Source organism: Magnolia sinica, chromosome 3 (assembly GCF_029962835.1).
Source record: "Magnolia sinica isolate HGM2019 chromosome 3, MsV1, whole genome shotgun sequence".
In the NCBI taxonomy this organism is placed as follows: Eukaryota; Viridiplantae; Streptophyta; class Magnoliopsida; order Magnoliales; family Magnoliaceae; genus Magnolia; species Magnolia sinica.
In genome coordinates, this window is record NC_080575.1 from 86,204,453 (window position 1) to 86,222,847 (window position 18,395).

General features: G+C 39.5%; 1 protein-coding gene across 3 annotated transcripts; it reads left to right on the forward strand.

Moving 5' to 3' along the window:
- Positions 1-3,033: 3,033 nt before the first annotated feature.
- LOC131240124 (putative metallophosphoesterase At3g03305) lies at positions 3,034-17,924 on the forward strand. Of its 3 annotated transcripts, none has more exons than XM_058238182.1 (6): positions 3,036-3,455; positions 9,983-10,224; positions 11,601-13,090; positions 13,738-13,801; positions 14,510-14,650; positions 17,299-17,924. In XM_058238182.1, exons 1-5 carry the CDS (start codon positions 3,128-3,130, stop codon positions 14,633-14,635), a joined length of 2,250 nt encoding a protein of 749 aa, XP_058094165.1. In that variant the 5' UTR covers positions 3,036-3,127; the 3' UTR covers positions 14,636-14,650; positions 17,299-17,924. The 3 variants fall into 3 exon arrangements, 2 of the variants coding, with proteins under 2 accessions (XP_058094165.1, XP_058094166.1); XM_058238183.1 differs by having other exon boundaries at positions 3,316-3,455; positions 9,686-10,224; XR_009168630.1 differs by lacking the exon at positions 13,738-13,801 and having other exon boundaries at positions 3,034-3,455.
- The last annotated feature ends 471 nt before the right edge of the window (positions 17,925-18,395 follow it).

Consider the following 18,395-nt stretch of genomic DNA (forward strand, 5'->3'; position numbering starts at 1 on the left):
GTCTAGAATGGGCCACAAGCATAGGATCACAACCAAGTGACTAACCAACAATTTTTAACCGTTAATTTACATTGACAAGGCTTGGACTATGCAAATCATTCTATTGAAGTAATTTTAGTGATGTAGTTGATAATATGAGTGTTTTGGGATATCATCATTGGGTCACGTGCCCAATATACTAGTAGCCTAGTGACACATGTTACACATGCGACTCATGTGGGGATTTTAGATGAAATCCTAGCTTTCACGTTGGATTTCAAACCTTCTTTGAGGGGATTGAAATCCCCCGGTTACTTTATGGTGCCAAACAAACAAGGGATTTCATCCACCCAAATCCATGGTGCCAAACAACCCCTTAGTTCTCATGGATCCCATTTTACCAAATTGCACCCTTAGGGCGTGTTTGATTTTCCGATTCCCAGGGAAATACCCCGTGAATGTAATAAATATTTCTCTCCTTAATTGCCGCACTCTTCACCGTAATTGATTTGGCAAATATTGTGAAGTATTTGTGGGTCTCACCATGATGCATATCATATATCTACACCGTTCACCCATTATGTCAGATGAATTTATGATATAAGCCAAAAAATGAGGCATATCCAAAGCTCAAGTGGACCACGCCATAGAAAAATGTGAATTAAATACTTATCGTTAAAAACTTCCTGGGGCCATTGTTTCTTTTGGTATGGGCCGGTTGAATGTTGGATCTAACTCATTTTTTTTCTCATATCTGAAAATGTTGTGATGAAATGGATGGGCGGAACAGATATATCATATTTATCAAGATGAGGTCCTAAAATGGCCACTACTACTTTTGAACCAGTTTTCAATAAATGAAATTCCCATGAATATTCAAACCAGTGAAACGGTAATAATCACCCATTTCCAGGGTATTTACCGTGGTGAAACGATAAAAATCAAACAAGCCCTTAACCTCATTGAATAAGAGGATTCATTGTGTGTACATGAATAACTATGATGATTACATTTTCCAACAACATAATCCAATGGATTGGATTACAAGAAAATGATGTCATTTGTATAGAAAATGAATATCTTATGTTAGAGAATTGCCAATGTAAGTATTAATTTACCTCACACATATGTGCTAGATAGTCGGGCCATTCCATGGGAAGCGGATTGGGTATTTCCCTCGCTTGGATCGAGCTCCTTCCACCCCTGGTGGGGTAGAATTTGATTGGATGGCAAATCTCTGGTAGAGATGGGGACATGCAAAGCATATTTTAAAGTTGTATGCTACTTACTCAATCGACCTATCTTTGATAGCAACATGCAATCCAATCAAATCCCACCATGCCAAGGGTGGAGGAAGCTTTATTTGGCCGGGCAAGTACCTAATTCGCCTCCCATTTGATGGTGGATATATAGTTGGCATCTCAAAATTTAGCTCCACTCATCATCAAGTGAGCCACCCTTGTAGGAAGATACAAACTATTAGAAAAATGATGGCTAATTATCTGCACTCTACGTACAAGTTACCCATACGATGACGGGAGCAGATTAGGTGCGACTTCGACCAACCCATGATGGTGTGACCGTTACTATAGGGCCCACCTTGAGGTATGTATTCTACATCCAGACAGTTCATATGTTTTCCAGGTCATTTTAGGGTATAAGCTAAAAAGTGAAGCATATCCAAAACCTAGGTGGACCATACTATAGGAAACAATGGTAATCCAACGCCTCACCATTAAGAACTTCCAAAGTTCCATCGTCATGTTTATTTTTCCATCTAACCTACTGATAATTCCACACAAACTTGGTTGAAGGGAAAAACCAAATATCAACTTGATCCAAATTTTCGTGATCACAATAAGTGTTTTTTTATATATAGCCAATCACCATTGTTTCCTACGTCATGGTCCACCTAAGATTTTTACTGGCTTCAATTTTGGACTCATGCACTAAAATCATCAAAAAAAAACAATGTGGATGTAGAATACATACATCTAGGTGGGCTCCACACTAAGGGCCACATCATCTCGGGTGAGGCCAGGATGCACTTAATCCGCTCCCCATGGGGGATGGATTAGGTACTACCGTTGTTTGTCTCTAAGGGCCCAACGTATTATCCACCTTATCCTCCATTTTGCCCTATCATTCTAGGGGACGTGGATTGCCTATTATAGCCTTTCACACTAACTTCCCATCGTTAGGTGGGACCCACTTTGATGTTTGTGGAAAATTCATCCCGTCGGTCTGTTTTTTCAGGTTATGTTAGGTCATGGCCCTAAAAATGACTCAAATCCAAATTTCAAGAGGGCTGCGCAACAAATGATTGAAATTCCACCGTTGAAACATGTGGGGCACAAAAGTTTTGGATTAGGATAACTTTTATGTTTTCATTCATCTTAGTAAAATGACCTTATGACCAGTATGAATGGTATATAAACATCAAGCTGGACCTTAATAAGGTTTCGATGAGAGATATTTACCTGCTCATGTTTTCCTGCACTATGGCCCATTTGAGTTCTAAATTTGCTTTATTTTTAGCTCCTGGCCTATCATGTTCCGGTAAACTGGATGAACTGGGTAAATTTCCTGCAAATATTACAGTGAGCCCACCTAACTTATGCCTTGGGACCGTGTCTCATGCATTTCAGGGTACAAACCTAAAATATGTGTCAGATCCAAAGATCAAAAGTAAACTACACGGCATGAAACAACGGTTATATAATGCCCACCCTTGGAACCTTAGACCTGGATGATTGTAGACCTGGATGGAGGGAAAACACAGATATTAGTTTGATCCAAAACTGCAGTGGACACCACTAATTTTCCAACGGAAAGCATTTAATCACAACTGTGTGGTCCACTTGAGCCTTGGATCTGCTTCGTTATGGGCTTATACCCTTAAAATGATATGGAAAAATATATGGACGGTGTGGATAAAGTGACCAATCCGCGTCCCCCCGATGAGTGGGCATGCCTGATATTTGATATATAGTACGTTATTTGGTGGACCGTCTGATGAAAATCCAGGATCTCACACGTTGGGGCCTCTACAAATGACAGATGTCATGACATCCCTCTTCCTTGGAAGACATTGTCTTTTTTTTACTTCTCTTTCGTTCTGCTTTCAGAAACAAAAAACCACATTGACATGAAAACGATCAACGCCTGCAGAGACATGGGCCTTTTCTTCATCATCACCTTCTTCTTCTTCTTCTTCTTCTTCTACTTCTCGTTCCTTTCAACGCCCTGTGCAGCCTTCACTCATGTCCACCACCAATCCAATGAGAACAAACCCAATTCGAGGACTGTCATTGATGTGGAAGGGGGGCCAGATTCTGTGGCGTGGGTAGTCCAGCTCTCTGATCTCCACTTCAGCGTTTTCCATCCAGAAAGAGCCCTTGATTTCAGAAGGTTGGTGGGCCCCACACTTTCCATGATCAATCCATCTCTGGTCTTGATCACTGGTGATCTGACAGGTTCTTTTCTTTCTTTCTTTCTTTCTTTCTTTTCTTTTCTTTTTTTTTCGTTTTTTTTTTCTTTTTTTTTGCTTGTCTTTTCTTTTTTGCTCTTTCTGGGTTCCTCTAAATTTCATGTGTTTTGTTGGTTTTTCTGCTAATGTAGAGGGCTACTATTTACATCTAACACCCACCCTGATTGATTTTCTTTATTTTTCCATTTGGGAATTAAAATGCTACAAATTCTCTCTTTCACTGGTTGGAAGAAAAACAAATGTTCGATTTGTGATTGATTTAGACATTGAATGCCAGTTTTCGCGAGCAATTCCTCATGATAGTATGCTGTTTACAACATATAATGTGACCGCTGGTTAGAGGACTTTTCAGTACAATTTTAGGAAGGTTAAGAGGAAATATGAGATTCTTGGTAATATATATATATATATATATATATATATATATATATATATATATATATATATATATAGGATGGCTAAAATCCATGATGACGGTGGGTTTGATTGTCATTTTTTTTATTACATCTTTTTCTGTACATTTATTTGTCATGCTTCATCTCTCCCAAATCATCACAGAAGTCTTTGAGTAGATCACTAATGCATAATCTTCCACTTTGCTTAGTAGTGTAGTTTCTCGCTTTCTCTTGAGAAAGTGCAGTTTACTTCATACTCTTGAATCTTGAAAATAAATGAATAAATAAATAAATAAAGAAGAAGAGGGGGGAAGTGTCGAGCATGCATCTGTTCCTTTAGCTGGTAATCTTGACTTGTTGAAATTAATCTTCCTCTGTGTTAACCTCCTTGATACCTTTGGTCCTTTTTTTTTTGGAAGGATAATGGTAGCCCGTAGGTATCTTATTCAACAAACTGCAAAGAAAAGAGTCCAAGAAGTGAAAAATACAGCCTATAACCACAATTCGAATTACAACCCAAAATCACAAACCAAAAATAGATGCAACATAGTAAAAATTTACATTCCCATCTGCCCCCCTTAACCCAGAAGACCATTCTTACAGATCCCGCTTAGATTGCCACGCAATCTCCTCCCAAGGAAGATGTTTGTGGCAGAAGCACTGATCATTACTCTCCCTCCAGATATTTCATATAACAGCTAGCAGGACTAGGCACCAGACTGGTGGCCACGGCCAAGGAAGAGGACACCCATGCCATGCCGAGAACAGCTCCACTACTGACTGTGGCATAACCCACTGAACATTAAATACCCTTAGGAACATGTGCCATATGTGCTGCATATAGAGGCAATGAATGAAATTGTGGTTGATCGACACTGAGTCGCTCATGCATGGAGAGCATATGTTGGGGAGGATCATTGCCCTCTTCTGCAGGTTATCAATCGTCAATTTTCGATTCCACCCAACCAAGCAAAAGATGCAACCTTAGGGGACACCCATAGAACCAAAAGGCATGAAAAAAAGCTTGTCTTCTATCATTTGAGTATTCACTAATTAGCTTATAGAAGGATTTCACTGAGAAATTCCTGCTAGGTGACAACTTCCAAATCATTTTTCATGAAAGCTTTATTCGAAATATGCCTTTTGTCTTATTATTACCCTTTCTGGTGGAAGCTGCTTATGTTAGAAACCAAGAAAACACCTAAATTATGAGTTGATTTTGCCCGACTGATTTTGTTCCACACCTGTTATCATGTTACTTCAATTCTCGTATGTGTACCTGACTTTTTATGATTACAAAGATCGTTGATTTAAAAGGAGAATGCATGGGAGTTTGAGCGCCTGCTTGAGGAAGATTCGGCTCTCAAATACTGATATGGCGTAGCTCAAAGCCCTGATAGTCTATTTATCAACAAGGGAATTGACCTCGATTTAAGGTCGGACAATATGAACCTTTCTCGAGTGTGTGATCAATCCAAGATATTCGGCATGGGGTTTGATATTTTCGTGGTAAAATGTATATGTTCGTTGATCCACGGGAATGATTTCCCTGTAAACTACATGATGTAACAAGCAAGACGGAATTGATTCTACTTCAAACATAATTGAGTAGTACCAATTTGAAGTACCTTTCTCAAGTGTATGATCAATCCAAGATATTCGGCATGGGTTTTGATATTTTCGTGGTAAAATGTATACGTTCGTCGATCCACGGTAATGATTTCCCTGTAAACTACATGATGGAACAAGCAAGACGGAATTGATTCTACTTCAAACATAATTGGGTAGTACCAATTTGAAGTACAAATTTCACCTTAGATGCCTCAAAACTTTCATCCACTCTGCAAATACTCCAATAGCAGCAGTAAATAATAATTTTTTTAAAAAGGAGGAAAATAGGGATGAGTATGTTGAGTCTCAGCACAAAAAGAACTTGGAAGAGTCTTACTTCCAAAACCATGTTTGTAGTCTCAAGAAAACAGAAAGAGAATTTTCAATCAATCTAAAAAATTCAATTCAAATCATCTCCTAGAATTCATACTTATGGCCAAATCCAGCTAGGCTGATTCAGTCTTTTTTCAACTAAGGTTTATGTAATTCATTGGGCCATAGCATCAAATGTTGTTGGGGTTAATCAGGGGATCTTTTGGAAGGTTTTAGGGGAGTTCCCCACCCTTTGTATTTGGATGATGCCTTGTCATCCTCTGCTTCTCTTTGATAAATTTTTGTTACCCTTCAAAAAAAGAAAAACTAAGAACCCATACATATTACGAAGCCCTAAATAAAGCCAAAGAAGCAAAGCCTAAAAGCCATACCCCAAAGAGTCCCATTACCACTGCTTGGAATCCTTGATGGGTCTTCCAGTGGGCCTGATGGGCTCAAAAATGCCTATCAGTGCATGTAGAATGGCCCGATTAGACTGTTAGTATTGATGTTGGACCCAGAAAATGTTACTGGCGAAGCTGAGGGGCCCTATGAAGCCTGCTAGCACTGTAGGAGGGCCTTACAAGGCCTGACAGTGATGATTGTAGGCCCAATGGGGGCTGCTGATTGATGGAAAAGTAAATAAAAAAAAAGGAATGGAAAATGAAAAGGAAAGGAAGGAAGAGAAAGGAAATTAAAAGGGGATGATGATTTTATTTAGATCAATTCTATGAAACCCTGTAACCCTGTTTTAATTTGAGGTAAAGAGAGACAAGAGTAAAAAGGATGAAAGGATAGGAGAGAGTCCTTGGAGTCCTCTCTGTAAAGCATTTTATTTATATGATAATATTTATATGATAACCTAAGCCACAAAAGGATGGTATACTGCAGGTGAACCATGGCCACCCTACTCAAGCCCAATGTGAAAATGCCCCCTGTATTAATCATCCCCAGTGAAGAGTCTCGAATACGAGACATCCCACTCTAATACCAATTTGATGCAAGACAATTAACCACTTGCTCAAAGCTTGAACTTGTATAACATGACGAATTAATCCTTTTATCTCATAACCTAGGCCCCAATTCCATGGGTTTGGTCATCGGCCGAACCCTCCTCATAGGCCCCAAATCCATGGGTTCTGCGGGCCGCCCACCCCGAGTGTGCCCCTTACATCTCACATGCCACCCCACTCGAGCCCGGTGTGAAAATGCCCCCGCGTTACCACAGTTTTTTTTTGAAAGTTAACGGAAAATTTTAAAAAAGAAGCCCAGAGGTGGCACGAAAGCTACAACCCAAAGACCGAAAAATTACAATCCTTCAAGACTTTTTCATAACCCATTCTACTACATTAGATTTTTGCCCTACCAAAGACCTGCACCATGTTGCTCTCATTCTAACAGCATCTTCCATTCCTTTCCCCCCATATTACCCAAAGAGTATCCAGCAAGAACAATCTCCATATTGTGTTCACTTGCTTCCCTAGCCCAACTCTATGGCTAGCCATAAAAAGATGGCCAACTGTACTTGGCAACGCCCAGGACACGTTAAACAACCTAAAGAAAACTACCCCATGCCTGTCGTGTGAACGGGCAATGAATAAAGATCATCGACCTATTTGGCAATTGGCATGCACATAAGACAAACATTAGAGAGCACCATGGACCGCTTTTGAAGATTATCAACGGTCAAGATCCTTTCCCTCTCAACTAGACACCCAAAAGCCGCGATCTCCATGGCTGCACCATAAACCAAATGTGCTACATTTGCCCATTCGCATCACCCCTTCACGGGGCTAGAAGCATGTGGCAGAATAAGCGAACCAAGAAGCGCACTGCCTTATCTTTCATCCAGACCATCTTATCGAACTCCCCTAGCCTCTTTTTTAATAAAACTGTAGTTACCTCTTGGAAAAATAAAGATGGAAACTTTTGTCAATTCTACGTGATGGTTTCAATGGGATCCGTGCCTCAACTCAGGCCTGACTTTTGTGCGCGCGCGCGCGTGTAGAGCACTATATATTTCTCTCAAGTTAATATATGTGTGTGTTAGTCTTTTGGGATAACACAACTTGTTGCCCTCACACACACACACACACACACACACACACACACACTCTCTCTCTCTCTCTCTCTCTCTCTCTCTCTCTCTCTCTCTCTCTCTCTCTCTCATCCTTCATTCTTCCTTCTCTTCCCCTCAAGCTCAATTTTTCCACTTTCTACCGGCTTGACCTGGGCTAAGATGCCAAGGAACAACGTCCTGGACATGCTTCAGCTTTGCCCACCTTGGTCCATTTACAAGCCTAGGAAGGGTCTGCATTGGAAGAACAGCTTGATCAGCTCCAAGATTAAGGCACTAGAGATGTCTTGCACATTTCAGCCATGCTTTCTAATGAGGGACTCGCATGTGTATTATTGAGGGGATTCTCCCAACGTCACTTGGCTTAGTAGGATTGAACATTTCCTAGATCATTGACTCGTTTGAATGATTTAGAGATAGTTAAGAGTAGTTCATATTCCAAAGAAGCAATTGTTTAAGAAGTAGAATGTCAATCTTCCGTATTTCTGTAAGTGGGACCCATCATAAGGGTCAGTCCTGATTGTCTTTGTTACCCATTTCATTTGCAGAAATGTTCTAGTTTATTAAAAAGAAGAAGAAGAAGAAGAAGAAAATAGAAGTTCCTACGTGAGCCATCTAACTGATTAAAACTAACTATTTAAATGAGCACTCAAAAACAGCACCCTTGTGGTTTCCTTTTGATGAAGATGAGATGGTTTGGTCTTTGTCTCCCCACAATTCATTTTCAGCCAAAATGTTTCTTAAGGCCTTGTGCCCTTGTGCTCTTACTAATCTGATTTGGTCAAAAGTTTGGAGGACAGGAGCCCTGCCAAGGTGGAGGCATTTATTTGGAAGGTGGTTGCTAACACAATTCTTACGGCAGACAAATGTTCGAAAATGAAATTCGCATGGGCCTAATATCTGTATGATATGCAAGAGGACTGTGGAGTCAGTGGATCATCTATTTATTGTGTGTGAAGTAGCTTGGAAGATTTGGTCTAGCTTTTTTAATTTCTTTGAAGTTATTTGGGTCTCTCTGTTGCCCATCTTTGGGAGTTATGGGTGGGTGGACTAATGGCCCCTTCAAGCCTCAATGTGAGCTGTTTGGAAGATGCTGCTCTATACTGTAATTTGGGGAATTTGTAATGAAAGAAATAGGATAAACTTTAAAGATAAGGAATTATCTGTCATCCTTGGTCACTAACATTAAGGCATCCCTAGCATTTTGGGGCACCTCTTTGGATATCTTCAGCGGGGTTCATTTATACAAGCTCCTTCCCGAATGCAGATGGTGTATTGACAAGTATAGGTGAGAACCTATAAGCATTTCGAGTTCTCCTTCTTCCCTGTAGCTGGAAACTCGGCATTGATGGTAGTTTGTTGGGAATCGGGTATTGGAGGGGTAGTCAGAGACGAGAGTGGTGCTATTGCTTTCTGCATTGCAGGGCCTGTGGGAAGCACCAGTTCTAATAGAGCTGAAATTAATGGCGATTAAAGTTGACGGATGCCAGCGTTCATCATAAATGACATTAAAATGCATTGTCACTCTTCATCTATTACCTTCAATCAGGTCCCAAGAGGCATATTGCTGATTCACTTGCAAATGGAGTCCATAGAACTAATCATTGTATGGGGGACTTATCCATTGCCTTGATTTATTATATCTTTTTCTCTTCTTTTTTTCATCATTAAAATTTTACATTATCCATAAAAAAGCAAGCAGAAAAATCACTAGAATTTATAAAATTCAGTTCATATTTGTCTAACATGCATATATTGTTTATAGATGTTCCATCTGAAATCTGTTTTCATATCTTGTGGTCCTTTTCTTGCCCCCATCAGATGGAAAAGGCAAAAAGGCTTGTTAATCTTGAAACAAGATGAGTCAATAAATTCCATTCCCATTTCTTTTTTCTCTTTCCTTTTTTAATAAAATTCTCCACTTTTTCAAAAAAGAAAAAAATTAAAGAAAATAAAGCAAAAAAAATTAAAAAGAAAAGAAAGAAAGAAAGATAGATAGAAGGAAAAAAAAATGAAAATGAAAAGGAAAAAGATGAGGACTGGATAGAGTACATAGCTGTAGATCGTCCATCTTAGATAAATTTTCATCTTCTCTACTTTGTTCTTGTCTCTGACCAGATGGGAAAAGCGCAGATTTGTTGACAATGAAACAAGATGAGAATGAGTGGGTGGAGTACCGCAGTGTGATGGAGGATGTTATTGAAAGGAGTGGGCTTGACAAGAAAATCTTCTATGATCTGAGAGGGAACCATGATAATTTTGGTGTATCTACAGTAGGTGGCATGTTTGATTTCTTTCAAAAGTATAGTATCAATGCAGATTTAAGACGATCTGGAAATGTCCATAGTGTCACTCTACAGGTAAGAGGTTCTCTTCTTTTTGGGGCTTTCTGTGTTTCTGTAAAAGCATTTCATTGCCGAAAGGGTGTACTAAACACCATTATCATTGAAGAGATTCCATCCATAGCTTCTGGTGAATTTTTATTTTTTATTTTATTTCTAAAGGCAACTAGAATTTTATTAAAAAGGTACAAAAAGGCAAACAGGAGAGAAAGCAAAAGGGATTGATGATGACATATCATCAACCCATATACATAAAAGGCCTTCCCCACTAAATCAACGACTTCCTCCTGACTACACTGAATGAGTTTTATGTGTGATTTGTCAAACCTTCATCCCCATCATATCGCATGGCATGATGAATGCAAGGGCAAAGTTTTCTCCATTTAACCTAATTAAATTCAGAAATTTAACTTATGAGGTGACTTTTTGAAGATCCTTCCTGCTTTACTGAACATCGTAAAACTTCAAGTGCTTGAAAGAAGTCAACTTATCTCAGTCAACCTTCTAGTTTAGTTCAAGGGGTTCATGGGCTTCCTTTTTAATTAAAGAAAAAGTGATCACTCATTACGAAATCCCAGTACTCAAAAAGAAATTATACTATTATTCATAAAAAAGAAATTATATTGTTATATGGCGCGCATTCCAGTGGTACCAGTACCACTGTAGGCTTACGGAAGTACTGGGAAGATGTGGGGCCCATATGATGTATTCACACCATCCAAACTGTCTATAATATGCATCCCCTCAGAAAACCTCTAGGAACCAAAACTCGGCCCAATCCAAAACTAAGGTCGGCCATGACAAAGGAAACAAGCTGGGAGGGAACTCTCCCACCCTTGAATTTCACAGGGGTCCACATGAGTCGCAAAACAGCCTGAATTTTGGCTTGACCTTTCATCTGGACTAGATGAAGGGTCTGAAGTCTGAACGGCCTTCATTATGTGCACAACACTGAGGGCCCCCAATGCTAATGAGTGGTGGGTGTTCGCTCCCAATATGCTACCTGTGCTGTGGCGATTTGTGGGCCTGTGGGTTTTCTGAGGTGATGCATCTTATGGATGGGTTGGATTCTGCGAACACAGCACTGGGCCCCACATCTACCCAGTACCACTATAAGCTTATGGTTGTATCAGTACCACTGGAGTGTGCCCCTTACTATATTCAGTATCCAAGAAAACAGGCTACAATGGCTTTCTAAACTTTAAAAACTTAATCGAGCAGTTGACAGAACTTGAGATCGGCTTGGGTTCTGGCTCTCATGAAGTCCAAGTCAGGTTTCAAAATTTTTTGAATTGGTTTCAAAGATTTGGGAGTTTCTTCCTTTGATGCTTATTTATTTTAGAACTAGTTTATTTTTAACACTGTTGATCTTGAGGGGTTTGTGCAATGTGCAGGGCAGCGGATGGAAGCATCTATTTGTTGGGTTTGATAGCACGATGGGAGTTGGTCTGCGTGGCCCAACAAATCTTTTTGGGCATCCAACTGACCAATTACTAGCAGATCTAGATTCAGAGCTTTCACAATGGGATTCCCAACCAATTACAAAGATTTCCTTTGGCCACTTTCCACTGTCCTTCTCAACTGCTTCAGATTCTGGGAAGAGTCTAAAAGATGTTTTCTTCAAGCATTCCTTATCAGCATACATCTTTGGGCATTTACATACAAAGTTCGGCAAGAATTTGAAGCGGCATCATGTGATGGGCCACCGCTTCTTATCTTCAGAGGAGTATTTTCAGCTAAACATTCACCAAGAAACTTTAGAGAGTACTGCAGGTGGGAATAATTGTTCTAATAAAGCTACACCCATCAAAGAATTTTGGGAGTGGGAGATGGGTGACTGGAGAATGAGTAGGATTATGCGGATATTGGCCATTGACGCGGGCCATGTCTCATTTGTCGATGTTGATTTCAAATCAGGTGCTAAGAAGACAATTGTATTGCCGACGTTTCCATTGGATTCACGGTTCATGCAACGAATTTCATTCCGTAATGAGTACAATTGTCTGACAATGAATGTGGCATCTTATGAGACAGTAAGAGCATTGGTATTCTCAGAACCAGAGATTGTATCAGTCGTGGTTAAAATATATGATTCCAGACCTGGAACTCTCAACTTGGTACTGGAGGCATCAATGAAGAAGCATGAGGGCAATCGAACTCGAGGAGATTTGTACACCATCCCATGGAATTGGAGAGCATTTGTGGACCCATCTCCAGATCGCTTTTGGCTGCAAATAGAAGCAATTGACTTCTCAGGCGGATCCAGTTTTAGCGAATTAAGGCCATTTTCCATCAATGGCCTTACTATGAAAATCAATTGGAGATGGAAGGAGTTTCTAGTTATGGGTTGTCACTGGGATGCCTTGTACCATCCAATTTTGTGGTCTATTCTTCTATTTCTTTTCTCCTTGCTTCTTATCCCGAAAGCTTTTCTCTTGGTTTCAAAGAAGCATTACTCATATAAGGACCTCAGTTCTGATTTCAAAGTAGGAAGTGTCACGAAATGCTTAGTAAGCGGTTTATGTGGGGTTTTAGTAGAGATTTCAAAGATCACATCAATATGGTCTGGTATGTTGATTTACTTGCTATACTTGACATTCTTTCCTTGGTTCTTCGGGCAAGTTTTTACTGAAAGCGGAAGCATGGGTTACATGACCCATGGGGGTTGGACTGTTAAGATTCCCAACAATAGTGGGAAACAATCGCACATTGGAGTTCCAGATGTAATGGTGATTGTTCTGCCTCACCTTTGCTTTGTGGTGTTGCCGGCTTTCTTAGTTTCTGCGGGACTTGCTGCAGAAAAAGCTGCCTACCGAGTGCATTATCTATCACAATCAGGAAAAAAGGAAGATGACTATGAAAGACAGATTAAGACACATGTGAGGTATTGATCACTGAGGTGATAAATAGGTGTCCCGCTGAGTGCACGTATGCCAGTGCACTTTCCACGTACTTGTGGCTCATGTCACCAATATGGCATGCGCATGTGAGATCTAAGATGTTCAGCTGGCAGTGCTGCACATTGTGGACGCTGACCCAAAAATCAGGCTACATCAGGTAGCTACGAGCATGAAAACAAAATTATGTATTAAAAAACGCAATTGAACAACAGTCTGGATTCAATGTACATGTGGGGCCCGCCATAGGAATATAACAGCCTGTTTCTTGGCCCAGAGTCTATTTGGTGGGCCCACCTGATGAGTGGCTTGGATCTCACATATACATGTGCCAATTTAGATATGCGTGCAAGTGTCCAGAAAGTGCAATCATACACGTGGACTTTGCATTTCTCATGAAATATCTAATCTGCTTTCTGTTATCCACCTAGAGAATTATCCGGAAAGTTCAATCATACAGGTGGATTTTGCATTTCTCATGAAATATCAAATCTGCTATCTGTTATCCACCTAAAGAACTATCCGGAAAATTCAATCATACAGGTGGACTTTTCATTTCTCATGAAATATCAAATCGTTTTTCTGTTATCCACCTAGAGAATTATCCAAAAACACAAGATGCCTTTTGCTGTAGGAACCGTTGGATGAGGAAACTTCTCTTGATGGTTTGCCTACCAATTTTGTGGAAACATTGGAAGGTTAGATGTTAGCCCTTTCTGCTCCATTCTCTTTGGTACCTGTTTGCTCATGCCTCCTTGCCATGAAATAGTAACTTGTGGAGTCCTTTGTTCATTTCTCTGGAATTTGATGGACTGTTCAAGTTTTTTAATGCGGGTTTCTTCGTCCTTTGCCAAACCTGTTTGGACACACTTCCTCAAAGCAGGCTTTTCTGAGAAAAGGAGGTTTCAAGCCTGCTTTTTTGGTCGACTCAGCAAAAACCAATTGGTTTGTTTTTTTTGCTATTGTCAGCATTTTAGTGCCTTGTCAAGCGGGAGCTGAGAAGGGTTTTTGCCAAGTGCATCCAAACACACAAGATCAACATCAGTTTTGATCAAAACGGCATTTAGGGTCTCAAACGCCTTTTTGGAGGGTGCGTCCAAGCAGGTCCTTGATGATATTGTTTCAATACCTTTCTTTGAAACTCAAGGGCCATTAGCTATCACCAAAAGATGGTGGGTAATTTATTATTTATTTCCTAAAAATTTACCTCAATGATTTCTCATTTATTTGTGATTTTGCAGTGAAAGGCGGCCTCTTCTCTACTTTAGCATGTGAATGCTTATTTATGGTTGCTTACTAACTATTTTTACTCTAGAAGCCATAAATGTGACAAGTTTAATTGTGCATTGCTTCCATTCTGTCTTTTACCCTCATCAATTGTTTGATTCTGTTGCATTTTTCTACAGCATTGCTGGGCTCTGACAAAGGCATATGAAATGAATCCATTTCTTCATTCTGCTGCATACTGCTTGCCAGTTCCCCTATTACTCGCTCATTCCATCCATAAGACCAAGGGAGCACAGATTCAGTAGTGGAGCTCCTCGGGAGTAAGTTCCACTTCTATTGTTAACATAGTGTGGAATGTTTTTAGAAAGTTTGCTAGCCCACATGCATCGCTCCACACATAGCCACACATTATACGACATCTGTATATCAGGTTGGACCCACCATGTGATCCAGCCAAAAAATCAGGCTGGTTAACCATCACTTGGGCCAATGTTCGAAGACGACAGATAGTACTGTGTCAAAAACTTGAAATTTTTTGACTGTTTATTATTTTCATAAGCCTGATTGTTGACCGAGCCATGTTTTGGCCAGATCATCTACCTAGTGGGGTCCCCTAATACACGGTTCAGATATTCTGCACAAGTGCCAGGTTGGAAAGTATGGCTGCATGTGGCTGTGTGTGTGGGTCTAGCAAACCTCATGTTTTCAACGTGAAGTTACAAAATATAAGATCCAATATCAAGAAGACAAGAAAACTAAATGCCAGTTTGGATTAGATCCTTGGTAAAAGAAATCAAAATTGAAATGATTATAATTCCATTATGTTTGGATTGCACGGAATCCATGGTGTGGATATAGAAATTGCAATGATCATGCATGATTATTTCCATGTTTACTGTAGAAAGTAGGATTCCTAATCTAAGGGGTTTGGATAGCAAGTGGAAATCCTAAATTCATTAGACAACAGTCATGTTCTTTCATACCAGAGAATCTTAATTGTGGATAAGCTTAATGTTTACTTTGCTCGATCCATCTATCCAAGCATCCATTGCCGTCTAATCAAGGCATCTTGATAAAGGGATTTTAAGGCATTTCCAACACGGTGAAAAATGGTTTTGTAATAAGGAAATTTGAAAATGTATACTAGCGTTTTAAATATTGAAGATATTGGCCGATATATCCCACGATATATCTTCTATCCCACCTGTGCGATACGAAACACAGAAGTAGTGGGATATATCCCGCATGTTTGATCCGGTGAGCATTATTTATTTTCAATCTCTTTTTCTGTAATTATGTTAAATCAATGTCAAATTGTTACAAATCCATGATTTTTCATGTTTTGCATGAAAAATCATGGATTGGGAGCTTCGATTTCAAGATTTGGAGGACCGAGTTGTGGAAAATTGAAAAAAAATCAAAAATTTCCCAAATTCTCGCAAATCGGTTGCAATCCGTGACCAAACATAAAATCAAACATGCATGTAACCTGATCTAGTGATTCTTCGTTTACTTTTGAATGATGCATTCCTTGTGTTTCCACGCGTCTTCTTACATTTATAAATTATATGAATAAACTTTAAATATACTTGCATCAATTCAGTTAGATAGCGCATAGATTATGACCCCATACAAAAACCTATTATGTGCACTTGTTTTTTGTAATGTTTTGATTTGTAAGTGTGTATTGATGTCTTTTTTAACAATCACTAAAATTTCATTGAAAATTTTGAATTTTCAATGTTTCCCCATGTTTCCAACAACGGCAATACATTACGCAATACAACCGATATATCTCATGCGATAACCGATACTTATATATATCCCAAGGGTGTGATACGTAACGCGATACCGATATTTTGAACACTGTACTCAACTACATTAAGTGAATTTTTAAATGCACTATTTATAAGCAGAACCAACTCAATTAACCATGTTTTCCATTTTTCAAATTTTAGACCCATGGAGCATGTTTGGGTCCTCTAAAAATCAACCTGATCAGACCTGACTTTGACCTAATTCGGGGCATACTAAATTGGACCCGATCCAGACCCAAGAAAAAGTAGCCACTTCTAAAGTGCTGTTACCAATCCATTACTTGTGACAATGTGGACATTGCAAATCATGTTCCATTATTGATGGAGAAAATACCGAAAGTCACCCTAATTGGACTACCTTCTTATTTTACTCACTGAATTTGGACTGCTGGCCATGTCACTCTTTACCATCAAAATTGATACCCATCACCAATTAGATGGTCTGGAACAATATTTCTATGAAAATTCAATTGTAATTTCTATACCTGACCTAGACCCAACCCAAATGGGACGCATGTGATAAATGGGTAAGGTCTGTATACTCCTATACCCAGATCCAACTTATTAAATAAATGGGTTGACCAGCTTTGACTTGGACCCAACCTGAATTTCAATGGTTCCGTCTGGGTCCAATATCCTGACCTGATTCTTAATGGGTTGGGTTTGGGCCTCTCCTCGACCTGACCTGATAAGATGATGATGTAATTGTTGGCTTGTTTATTGGTGAATAATGCAATACTTACTTTCTTGGTTGTTTACTAAGTCAGCCTTAAATGCTCCTTCTGTATAAAATGCTAGTGTTACTTCAAGCCAAACGATTCCTAATACACATCAATCCTCCCAACAGCCTTAGTGAAAAGATATTAGGTACTTGATCTCTATATTTCACAAAAGGATTGCATATTTCCTTGAATGCCACATTCCTAATAAAGATCGAAGTTCATCATTATATGCTTGATGCATCCATGAAACACAGAATTCGCTTAGATTAAAATGATGGTGCTGCCATGACAATACATTTTCAGATGTCACTGAGCAATTTAAAATAAATAAATAAATCTTTAGCCATGTTAATTCAAAATTATGAAGTGATTCCAACCCAAGATTATGTTCTAATCCTGCTACAATGTATGATGGTGATCTAATTACAGGGGGAAGATGACAGCCATTGTACATGGAGGAGTCATAGATGGTGATTGGAACTGTTGATATGGTGTGCTAATAACCATATACACAGCTTGTAGTCAAGACAGGGCAAGTGGAGAATCCTAGCCATCCTATTTTACGTAGGGGATATGGCGGGTCACAGCGCACACTGCTCATGGCCAAGAACATGCACTGATTGAACAGATCCATCCTATTTCACCAAGAGGAATTATGTGATCCTCTTGCAAGTGGGCCCAATAACTTGATGATCCAGACTGTATATCTGATTTTCTCTCACAATGAACGGGCATCATCACAAAAAATTCCAATATTGTGAGGTTGTATGGTCCAATCTCTAGTGTTGTAATTCCTCATAAACGTCTGTGGTCCAAGGTTAGAAACTTAGAAGGGCTAAGATTGTTCAACCACCGGAATTTTTCATCTTTGGTGGGACCCATTAAGTCACAATTTGGATAACAGAGGCATTGCCCAACTTGTCCTAGCTCAGGACTCGAGAAAGGTTGTGCTTGTCCTTGATTCTGTCCATTTGAATGATATTGTTGTGCTAAAATAGTTTCATAGTTTGCTAATTTTGGTTATGAAATGTACTTGGGGGTGGCCACCAGATCAACGGTCCTTATCATTTTTCCACCCCTGGCATTGTTCATGAATGAGGTGGGGCTGTTACCCCAGGTGGTGCCACTGGGGGGAGTATCTGTTAGGTGAATTACATGATGTGGCCTGAAGATTTTAATAGTATAATGCTGACAATGAATCTATTGGGTCCCACCATGAGTGAATTACACAAGTGTACCACAAACTCCATCATAGAACTGTGTTGTTTCCTTCATTGATTATGATACTACTATTGTTATAAAGCAGGCTAAGGAACCCCAAAAACAGTAAGGGGATAAAGCAGATAAAGCATATATTGAAGAAATATCATGTAGTTGGGCATTTTATGCATGATTAAGAGATATCAGTCAAGAAGATCGGCACTTATGAACAAAGAGTTCTTTAGGTGGGATGTTGATACAATGGAATTTAGAATTATATCAAACTAGATTTATAAAGTGTAAAATGGAGATTATTGGAATGTATG